The 12075-nt window shown below is 32.1% G+C and overlaps 1 protein-coding gene across 12 annotated transcripts in view; it reads right to left on the minus strand.

Annotated features, from left to right (window-relative positions):
• ADGRL2 (adhesion G protein-coupled receptor L2) overlaps positions 1-12075 on the minus strand; it is a 180103-nt gene that overhangs the window by 16908 nt on the left and 151120 nt on the right. For all 12 annotated transcript variants that reach the window (XM_082833979.1, XM_082833975.1, XM_082833974.1 and 9 more), the window contains 6 exons: positions 8681-8806; positions 8206-8411; positions 6941-7114; positions 5783-5992; positions 4639-4859; positions 3297-3363 (listed from right to left, as the gene is read on the minus strand). In XM_082833979.1, the coding sequence (XP_082690105.1) occupies positions 3297-3363; positions 4639-4859; positions 5783-5992; positions 6941-7114; positions 8206-8411; positions 8681-8806 (1004 nt within the window). The remainder of the gene's footprint in view (positions 1-3296; positions 3364-4638; positions 4860-5782; positions 5993-6940; positions 7115-8205; positions 8412-8680; positions 8807-12075) is intronic.

Here is a 12075-nt window from a genome sequence, read left to right on the forward strand (position 1 = left end):
TGGGATAGGTTGAAAGGTGCTATGCATCAATGAGAAATGAAAAAGATGGAGTTACAGCTATGTACATAAAGATTGTCTACAGCTGGTATACATGTCATTAATCATTCGTGTAGAAGCCTCTAGTAAGTACAAGTTAACAGGATTGTGTTACATGTTGTATGTCAACTCACCAGTCTAAATGCCCACACTGAAGATTAAGTTTGAAGATGAGGCAACTCATCCAGGAATTAATCAGATTTTAACTCTGCTCTGTGTGTGTGTGTGTGTGTGTGTGTGTGTGTGTGTGTATACAGGTAAATAGGTAGATGGGTACCTCTTAATAGAATTCTATGTGAAAGAGTGAGACCAAATTAAAAAGAAAAGAATTCTCCTATTCAGCTAAAAAGAGTTAAATCACTAAATGGGGCATTCTTTCTCTTTCAATAACAAATAATACTCTGCTATCTATCCCCAAAAATAATTTCATAAATTACTGTTTAAATAATCTGTCATGTAATTTGCTGATAAAATTCATCACTACTTGATGATACGGCTTAGCTAATCCTCACCCATATTGATGAACATGAAAATACAAAGAGTTTAAAGAAAGAAAAAAGTACCATAGATTATAGGAGTGCACAGTTTGTTTTATAGTTATCGACCTGCTCAATTGAATCATATCCATTTGAGCTTAGGAGCTTAAAATTCATTCCAAAGCTTGCCGTCCTGACATGGATATGATAAGACACAAGAATAGAAACACCACTCTGAAGTAACCTAACTGAACTGCACATGTTCTGACCCTTTTTGTCCTCCCTAGAGCATTTGCTACCTGGCAAATGCAACTCTAAAACTGCACTTGTATCTCCAGATCTTTGCTGTTAGCCAAGCAGAAACCTATTTCTCCCTGGGACTAGCAGCCAGAGAGGTGTTCTCTGAGGAAGACTTCTAAGTGAGTGTGTGAGCTGAACTCTTACTGAACTGAATTAATTATTAACGATGCAGATGGAGCTGTCCAAATGATAAGAACAGCTCCCGACGTGTCATGATCCAAGCTTTCATTAAACCATTTCAGGCATACTAATGGTTTCCCACTGCTCATTACTTACAAGCACTTTTCTCATAGATATAATAACTCTAGTGCCTGTAGGCAAGACATTCTATAGAAATACAGAAGTAGGAAGTTTTGTGTTCCATAACATGTTTTTTTCTTCATTGAAAATTATTAAAAATGTACACTTATTTAATACTACTAAGTTATGTGATTTCAATTCAGAAAAGCTGGAAATGCAAAACTGTGCTTTCTAGGAATATCAATAGGTACTTTTTGTTATTCCTTAAAAGGACAGTATACAATATAATTTATATTGTATAAATTTTTAAACTGTGTCTGAACTGACTTTTAAATGACCTATATCACCATAAGGATATATACAGGTAAATATATTAATACTCAACAAACATGTGCTGTACAATCACATATCTCACTTTAGGTTACATTTGAGATGATGTTTTACACTTCAATACCACTCTGTCTTTCTGTGTTGGGACGATTAGAGGGCAAAGCAATTGCAGGAGAAGAATTACTCCCAGGATCTGTACTGTGATTGCTACCTGCTGTTTTGTTTTGTTTTGTTTTTAAGTTGGGAACACCAAAGCCCTTCACATCTCAACGTAAATGGCTTGGTAAAGGATAATAATGACAAGACTAAAAAATAATGGTAGGCTCTCACTATAAAAGGGCAATATAATAAAATGTCCTTTACCTCTTTTCTTACTGGAAGCTGAGTATATATGAACATTAACTCCTTTCGCTCAGTGAAATGTTTTTTAATACTCTAAAGACGGTATTTATCTTCAGAGATAGAAAATAAACAAAACTGCAGTAGGACGGAAGTATAGATCAAATATCCCTAAAATGATTTTTACAATTTTCAAAGTATCAGTATGTTCGGCCAAGGGGTCAGGGAGAAAAAAAAAGCTTGAGTTTTTAAGGATCATACCCCTTTCATATCAGCTGTTTGTCATTTAATTCAAGATAGGCTTAGGCTGTGTTAGCATAAGTAAGCAAAGAACAAAAAATTGGGACAATCATCTGGATTGAATAATTCTGATGAGAAATCAGCTTTCCTAAGAACACTTGAGAATGTTTTTTACTGGTTCGATTCATACAGGCATTCATCTCAAATTTTCATTTTGCTTTCATAAGTAATTGTATAAAAGAATTCATTTTAGTGACAAAAGTAGTTTTAAGTTTCCTTGAACTACTAAATTTTTTTCTTAATTTTACTGACGTACTAGTAACTATAATTGTAATACTATTAACAGTAGAAATATCTTAATAAGCTTACTTGTGTCACCTTTTTTAAAGAAAAAACCTTAATAGGAATAAACAGTTATAGGCAATATATAAACTTGATTGTTTCATTTTCAATCTTCTAATGGTCAATAACACTTATTTGTAACAGCATGATGCTAAAACCGAGTGAAGTTTTAAATCCAAATAGTTTAGCTTTTTTAAAAAATTTCAACTATATTTGAAATATTTGACTACTGATAATTTAAGTTAAAAAATACCTTAATGTCATTATACTTAAGTTGTATCAGGTTTATTTTAAAATAAAATTTCTTAGAAACCAATATTTTTATTTGGTATTTTAAGTCTTAGAAAAGTAATTTTATTTCTAATGAGTTTAAAATTTATTTAATATTTATTTATTACGCTAAGCTTAAAAAAACCTTTTTTATGCCCTAAAAAGAATTTAGGGTGTGGACATTTATTTAAAAGTACTAAATTACTATGTGGAAATGAAGATAATAAATATTAAGCTAATGTTCTTTTACTTCCATAAAACATTCAATTCATAAATGCTACACAGGCTTGGTGCAGAGCTGATACTATAGATTTTAAAGATGTAACTTCATGAACTAAACCTCTTAACAAAAAATTCCACTATTCAAAACCAAAATATACTATACATATCAGTTATTCCTTTCTAATTATCAAACTACTTTAAAATCATACAATCTTAACATAAAGATTAAGACCTGACATTTTTGCAAATTAAATTACAAATGAGGGAAAAGTATTTCTTAAAGGAAAGAGTGTTTTTAAAAATAGTACTAATTAGCAAGTGTATAAACTCTCAATAATGATATCGAATGTAAAATATACTACATAATTTTATTCTGTAAGCTAGACATGCTTATAAATCTTTGAATGCACAGATAAATTAACAGTAAAACAAATTATTCCTGTTTCAATTGTACTGCTAAAGCAGCAAGCTAAAAATGAAGGAAAAATAGAGTCTGCTTACCAGAATAATGAAGGTAACAGGTCCAATGAAACTCCATATGAAATAGTTATCAACATGAAGCCAGCAACTATTATGAAAAGAAAAGAATGTTAAATAGCTTCAATGGATGCTCAATATCACAAGTAAAGCAAAATTTTAAAAATCTAACAAGCAAAAGTATCTTTACACTTACCTTTAAAAATTAATTTATCATGGGCAAGAACAATTTGAATAATTCTACTGTTCTTCACTTTAGGTTTTAAATTTGATAAAGACATGCATAATTATGCTTATATGGGGAAAACAATAACTCCCCTCCACCCCAATCCTGATGGTTAAGACCTCTGACTTTACTAAGAAAAACGCGAAACTTGGTATTCCAAATTGTCTCATTTTTAAAAAGTTCTTATCTTCAAAATTTGCCTTTAGATCTGTATCTGAGCTAAAATGTTTAACCCTATGGAACATAAGAGATTAAAAAAATAAGTGGTCAGATGTAATGTTTGTTGCAAAACAGTATAGCACAAATATAACACCTCAACTGGGAATGGATGAATACTAGAAAAAAAAAATCAAAGCATAGAATTCATACTGTATTAGAATAAATGATGCATAAACTTATTAAGACAGATTTTACTTAGTGGTTCATTTTTCATATAACATCAAATCCCCAATGAATTTCTTTTATTTGTCTTTCATCATCTGTGTAGTCAAAAAGCTTTCTTTAGTCCAAAGAATCTTTATATAACTAATTTTATCAAAGGAAAAAATAAACAGAATTGGAAAGCAAATTCATGCCTCTAGCAAATAAAATCCTTAGAAACATGGTCTACCTTCTGTCACTTTCCATAAAAATATTTTTTTAATAAATGAATGACAGTGACTTATTTTAATCCTTTCAAACTGCCTGATAAAATATTATCAAAGTAAAACATATGGGCTGGAATGTGGTACTGTCACAACTCAGAACGAGTTACCTAGAGGGTCGGCTGCACAAAGAGAGCTAATGAAACATTAGCTTAAAAACTGAATAGTTAAACCTGTCAGATGCTTTAAGTTCAGAAAAATTTTTACCTACTATCTTTCTAAGGCCAAAAAGTTATTTACTTTTTCAATTTGTTAGAGGTCAATCTTTTGTGTTAAAAAGAAGTCCATAATTTAGAATATGCCTTGCCAGAGTACAAATCCTCTCAACCTAGAAAATTACAAAAGACTTGATTGTAACTTGTGCATGGCATGCCCATTTTCTTACCAATAAGGCTTTCAGATGCTATTTTAGTCTGTCAGGGACCCTCACTGACAGCTAACAGGCTTTAAAAAGTTATTCACTTGAAAAACACTCAGGTCACTTGCAATTACTTACGCTTTTTCTGTTCCATAGCTCTTATAGTCAATAGCAGCTGAAACGCCAACCACTGTGGCAGGAAACAAGTAACCGGCAACATAGTAATATTTCTTCCTTGAATATTCACTTTCAAAAACTTCAACTAACATCAGATAGAGCTGCACACCTTCTAGGCACATCCAAGCAAAAGCAGCCAGAAAGAAAAAGTGTAGAAGTCCTGCAAATATTGGGCATGCTATCTATAAAGGAAAGAAGCAAAAAACACAAGAGAATACGGGAATATAAACAGCCCACTCTAAAACTAAACAATATTCACCGATAGTACTCACTACTGTCTTTAAGATATACCATTATTTAGAGAAAATACTGCTTCTTAAAAAATTTTTTTTCCATAAATGAAAATACTGCCAAATTTGGCTTAATGCTTATAGAGTGTAATGCTAGGTGTGCTAGAAATATCATCATTGTAAGACATTATTATTTATAGCAAAAGTAAGTGCAAATAAGAAAACATATTAATTTCTCTTCCAGAACTATTCATTTTTAAATCTGAATATTCTACTTGTAGATAAGTTGCTTTACAAATCTTTAGAACAGTTGTTTCCAAATATATTATTTCTATTTTTTTCTACTACAGAATTTTTTAAAATTTGCTTTAATGATAAATATCCCAGCTCTAATTACTTAACATCATTTTCTTGTTATACATGGAACATTCTCAAATTCATCCCAGTGCAGATGAATACAGAGTAAAGCATTAACTAATTATTAAGTTCTCTTTGCGACACTGAGACCTCATGATGGTGAATAAATTGCTCAGAATATGAGGAAATGATCACTGGTTAGAATGACTACGTAAACAAAATGAAAAATTTAAAAATCGGATCTTTTCATTTTAGCATACCCAGCATTCTTCTATTCAAATTACACGTTTTAATAACAACCCAGAAAAATGCAACTGTACCTTAATACAAGAAATGAATTAACTCATAATAATATTACTTAATGACTGGGTTGTGTTTTATTACAAATTATCCTTCAGTATTGCCATGTCAATTATTGTAAGTTACAAGGTCAAATATTAACAGCAGCATATGTGGATACACCTGTTATAATAATAATTCTCAGAGATCCAAGGTCAACAAACAGAAGGAGTACTTACCATGTATTTTGTCTTATCAATGCCTATTAGGAAAATAAATTCAGCAATGAAAAGGTTGATACAAAGGTTCTTGTGAATAGTATTACGGTCACTCTGTAGACCACGGAAAAAGCAGAAGGTGAAGATGCAGATAGCCAGACAAACAAGGGAAATGACAATTCCCACCCAGGTGATGACTGTAAGAAGTAATTCGTGAACTCCATCTTTGTACTGAAAATTAAAAAAATGAGGAACTTTAGTATTCCTGTATTACATTAACTAAGGGTAAGATAGGTTTCACATGTGATAGCTCAACTTTTAATACTAAACTCTCTGAATATTCATGTGTGTTCAAACAGGGCTCAATACTAAAAAAAAAAATTACGATCATATAACAGAGTTCAATATTATCTTATTGATTTTTATATTCAAAGAATGATCTATGAAAGTAGATTTTACCTAGAAAATTATGACCACAATAATTACTTACATAAACATATAGAAAACATTTTACAACAGATTAAAGACTACTTAGTTATTTCGAAATAATTGGCATTTTAATGACTTGCCAGGCTAACAAGTAGTCAAATTTTAAGTTTCTCCTTGAGTTTTTATATTATATATATATATACTAAAAGTTAAGCACATAATAGATCTGAGAGCTTTCATGTTACAGTTCTTAAATATTTTTATCTCCTGGCTTATGTTCTCTTAATCACAAGAAGAAATGAATACTAAGAAATATTCCGGAAGCCATTCTGATCTTTCAAAATCTGCAGTCTGGCACAGTGTGCAAAGTCGTTAGGAAATTTAAAACAAAAGTTTTGAAATGAGATTCAAACATTCAAGATGGTGAGGGCATGTTAAACTTTAGAGCCTTCTGTCTCTTTCGCATAACCTATTGCTGTTCATTTTTTAAATCCCTGACCGCCTCTGCCTGACACCTGCCCAAAGGGGAAAACTTAGAATGAGTCTATAAAGCACATGATTTTGAGATGTAGCAATAAATATAGTGCCAAGACTTCCTAAAATATATGGACAATGTAAAAGCAATTAGAAATCCACATTACTTTGTTTGCTTTTTAGTTACGATAAACACCCAAAGAAGGGACTACTACACAAGCTGTTTTGAATCTCTGAGGTTTTTCTCTGCTACTAATTAGAAGTGCAAATACTTACTGAAATTTTCCTGTGGGCCATGAGAATCGCAAAATTGGTTAGGTGGCTGCACGCACACGTTGTACGAGTTTTATTAGTGTCAACCAGCTTGCAGCCCTGGGTAGACCAATATCCCATCATAGTTCTCTCTGAGTAGTTCCAGAAGGAGCAGTTTGCATTGAAATAATTGTCAGGCTGGGAAATAAAATGACAAGATAAAATTAGGATTTTACACTCTAAGATGGCAATAGCCATTGTTTAATATGTGTAAAAGGTAATTTAGATTAAACTTTTCATGTTTCGGACTATAAAGTTTTTCATCAGCAGAACTGTAGACTATGTTATACAAGGCAGATATCTAACTTAAAAGGGGCTTTATAGTCCAAAACACTCTAAAGTGTACTCTAAATTACCAAAGACCCATTTTACACAATTACAATTTCCATCTTATGATTTTACATACTGATGGTCCATCAGAATCATTTTTTTTTTCTTTTCTGACAAAATTAAAGCCATGAATTTGTTCTGAGAAAATTCTGTAAGGACCAAGTGTTTTAAAATCTATTTTGTTTGGGGCCCATTTTTGCTCTAAATGACCCAATAGGGACAATTTGAATCCTGTAGTTAGTATGTCAAGCTCTTAAGAGAGTGAAGCAACTGCAGAAGATATAAGAAGAGAATAGCCACACAAATGTATTGTTCACAAATGAATTCTGGAGATTCACGTGGCTATCTATGGGCACTTTTTCTCTCTACTATAACAACAGCCAAATTCTGCAGACAATCTTCCAACACAGTGTTTTTAGCTACCAACTTGCATTCTAAGGCACAGCAGAGGAATCGCATCTCTTCAACTCTATATTTTTAAAAACACAGGGCTTGATAACAATTGTGTTTATATGATCTGTAAACAAACAAACAAACCAAAAAGACCTGTCATACTAAAAAGGCAGAGCTATCGTGCTGCTAAGGTAACAGTTAATTTTCATTCTAAAACAAATTATAGTCATTTACATTTTCCTGTTGATTACTGAATTAGCTTTCATTAAGAATACACTTAAATTCTAATAATCACTGAACCAGGCTCATTTAATTTTATGTTCACAGACTTAAATAAACTTGTGTCTCTGACCTAGTCCAACATTTGAAATTCAAATGGGAAGGCCTTTTCTTTCCTCTCTGCCACTTCCCCATTCCCCCTCTCTCTATCTCTAGCATGTTAGTTTTGCTTTCCTTCCTCACTGGTTTTATAATTTTCCACTACTTCATTAGCATACATAACTTACATCAATGTGTGGTAGGGTAAAAAGCACAGGATCTGTCAAGTATACTCGGCTGGATTCTTTATTGATTGAAACTGAAATGACATGGGAATTCACTGCAATGGTGCTATTTCGACCGATAAAGTCAGCACCCAGTTTTATGGTTGCATTTTCTGTACTAAGGAACTGTCCCAGACTCCGGTAAATGATGAACACCAACTTTGCAAGACCTAGGAAGGTAAAAAGTCATATGTCTTTACAGAAAATATGCTTCTGAATAAGATGAGATACAATAAAATAAGAATAAAATGAAACAAATCCTTATGGAATCTTTATTCAGATTAAGTTTACTGGGAAAGAGAAGGCATTACTTTAAATCTGCTTATAAATGCTAAGCTGTAATTGTTATATTAGGAGTCAAACACTCAGTATTTTAGAATTAATAGGTTTAACTGAACAAAAACCCTATCAATTTTTAAAAGACTTTGTTCCATCTTACCATTCCTGCTGTTCTGTTTGACGGTATTCGCAGAGAGTTGGATTGAGCTGCCTGCCCCTTTGATGCCCAGAGGAAATTTGAAGTCTTGGACCTGTCCTTCTGTACTGAGCACTGCAACTTCCAGAACTGGATGAGGCAGAAGATAAAGGAGAGGGAAAAATGGGGTATTCTCTAAATTCAACTACAAAGAGGCAAATGATAATTGCAAAGAAACCACTGTTTTCCTTTTTTTCTACGTAAAAAACTTTAGTGTTCAAGTCCAACAAAATCATGAACAAATAACTTATTCTAAGAGGTCTTAAACTTTACTACTCTAAAAATGTTGGTGTAAGCATTTTAACATTTTCTTCATAGTTTTATATCTTTTGTCAACTAATTCCAGTCTTTTAGCCTACGAATATGAGTGTCTGATTTTACAGTACACGACTATCAAAGTTTCATTTAAATCATTAAGTTAAACAAAAATATTTCAAAATGATTTTTGACTCTATGTTAAGTAATTTTCAATGACCATCACTTGGTAATGGTAAAACAAAATACGAACTATAAATGTGAATGCCTTTATTGCATGTAGACATCTAGTTCTATGTATATAACACATTTTAATACATAAGATTACATAGGTCAACTTTGCAGTAATAGGTTTTCTCTGGTTTCTAAAAGTAGGGAGCTCAGCATAGCATTATTCAAGAGAAAATGTCTGGCATTATGTTCAAACTTCCCATTAATTCTCACTAGCAATGATCAATTTTTACATGTTCAAGTTGGGCAAAATAGGACCTGTGGGCCAAATCTGGCCTGCCACTTGTTTGGGTAAATTAAGTTTTACTGGGACACAGCCATGATTACCCATTAACATATTGTCTATGGCTGTTAAGTATTTGCAGCTTAGACCACATAGCCTGCAAAGTTTAAAATGTGTACTACTTGGACTTTTATAGAAAAAGTTTGCCAACCACTGCAGTATAATCCAAAGTTCAAAAATTCAAATGAAGTAGCAACACTGGAAAACATGTAAGAAAAACAAGACAATGCATAAACATTAAGAACATTTATGTGATCAACAAGACCAATGTTGTTTAACTTTGTTTAAAAAATATAATAGTAACATCTTCAACATAAATGCTGTCTACTGTAACTCCAATAAAGACTGCAATACTTTATATCAGCATATGATTATTTAAAAGAATGAAAAAGTATCAGTTTCCACTAAAGAAAACTATTTCATATTAGTAATTAGAATGTACGATTTATTGATGAAATGAGAGGAACTGGATGAAAATTTTTCATTTCAGTATTTGAATTTTAAAAAGTAACACATAATTCAATAAATACAGTCCATACATTTTTCTCTGAATTTCACCCTCTCTGATGGCATATACCCTTGAATAACTATTTCTGTACTTAGACAAACATGTGTGTAAGTGTTGTATGTGCCATGCGTGTGCACACACACACACACACACACACACGAGTATGATGAATTCACCCACTCTCTTTTTAGCAAAATGGACTCATACCACTACAGAGTAACTCTTGGATGCTATTTTTTAAAAATCTTTCTCAACTTTGTTTTGCAAAATACATATAGATTCAGCTGTAAATATGAAATCATAACATTGGAAATTTTTATAAGCTATGAGACCACATGTCAAGCACCTGAAATATAAGTTTATAATGAGAGTCATGTAACTCCTAGAATTTTATCAGCTGCAGAAGCTGGTAGAGATACTTTGCTTAGAAAGATTAAGCAGGTGGGTATGTGGATGATCACCTGTCCTCATAACAGATTCCATGTTTGTGGGTAGTGGGTGAAGGGAATGAGTGACAAAAATATAAATTTAATATATACCTCTCTCTTCTTCACACTAAAAGGGGTTCTCAATTATTATTTATTCTTAAAACAAGACAGAAGACAGGGTAAAAAAAGGAAATCCTTTAAGTTTTCAGTAAATGTTCCAAATATAGATACACATGTACAAAGACTTAATTTCATTCAACAAATATTTACTTATCAAACTTCAATTTCATTCAATAAATATTTACTTATTAAAGTTTAAAATCATGTCCATAGTAAAAAATTAATAATTTGAATTTTTAAAAACAGGATCATTAATATAGATCTTAGTAGAGATGCAACAATCAACTTTATACTATAAATAAATAAATAAACAGACAGACAAAAGGGAAAATTTTCTTGAAACACAAAACTGACCTAAATAAATAGAAACCCCAATACTTTATGACCATTTAAGAAAATGAACTCATGGTTAAATATATACTGAATCTTTAACAAACTGCTCCAGTGAATATAGGAGAATGTTTTTCAACTCATTTCACAAAACTAATATATACTCTTGATGCATAGAACAGTAAAAGGAGAGAAATTATAGGATATCCTCACTTACTTAAAGTATGTAAAAATAGTTAATAAATTATATATACACTTTAAATATAATATCCTGAACAAACTGAGTTTAACTCAAAAAGGCATATAGAAATTAATGCATTAGAAAATATATTAATGTCTTTAACCAAATTATGAAATTAAATAAGAAAAATATTAACAGAAAGAATTCAACAAATTTCAACACTCATTCAGTATAAAAAATCTTTATGAAACAGTAAGAATAAAAGAAAAATTCCTTGCCTAGATAAAGGTTTTGTTATCAGGTAATGGTTATGTATCCAAACTTACGGGAAAAAATGATGCAAAACTCTAAAAGCAATTTTTTTTAAGTCAGGATCATTCTTATCACAAGTTTTATTTAGCACTGTACTGAAGGACCTAGCTAAGGCAGTAATTCAAGAAAAATAAAAGGTACAAAGACTGGGAGGAAAAAGCAATGTGTTCATTATTTATAGAAAATATACTTAACTACATAGTAATGGGCAGGAGACTCTATACTATCAGAAGGAAAAGAATTTAGCAAGTCTGCAATCAGCAAAATCAACTGTACACCAATCAGCAAACAACTGGAATATGTTTTTTTTAAATTTATTATTATTTTTTTTTGCGGTACGTGGGCCTCCCACTGCTGTGGCCTCTCCCGTTGCGGAGCACAGGCTCCAGACGCATAGGCTCAGCGGCCATGGCTCACGGGCCCAGCCGCTCCGCGACACGTGGGATCCTCCCGGACTGGGGCACGAACCCGTGTCCCCTGCATCGGCAGGCGGACTCAACCACTGCACCACCAGGGAAGCCCCGGAATATGTAATTTTTAAAAAATACTATTCACAATAAAAATTAGTGTATGTTTCCTAGGAATATGCCTAATTGAAAAAGTACAAGATATTACTGGGAAAAATATAGAACTTAGAAAACCTAACAACAGATGGAGAATTCTATCATGGCCCAATCTGGGAGAACTCAACAGATAAATCTGTGACACTTC

This window comes from Leucopleurus acutus, assembly GCF_964270905.1.
Source record: "Leucopleurus acutus genome assembly, chromosome: 2".
In the NCBI taxonomy this organism is placed as follows: Eukaryota; Metazoa; Chordata; class Mammalia; order Artiodactyla; family Delphinidae; genus Leucopleurus; species Leucopleurus acutus.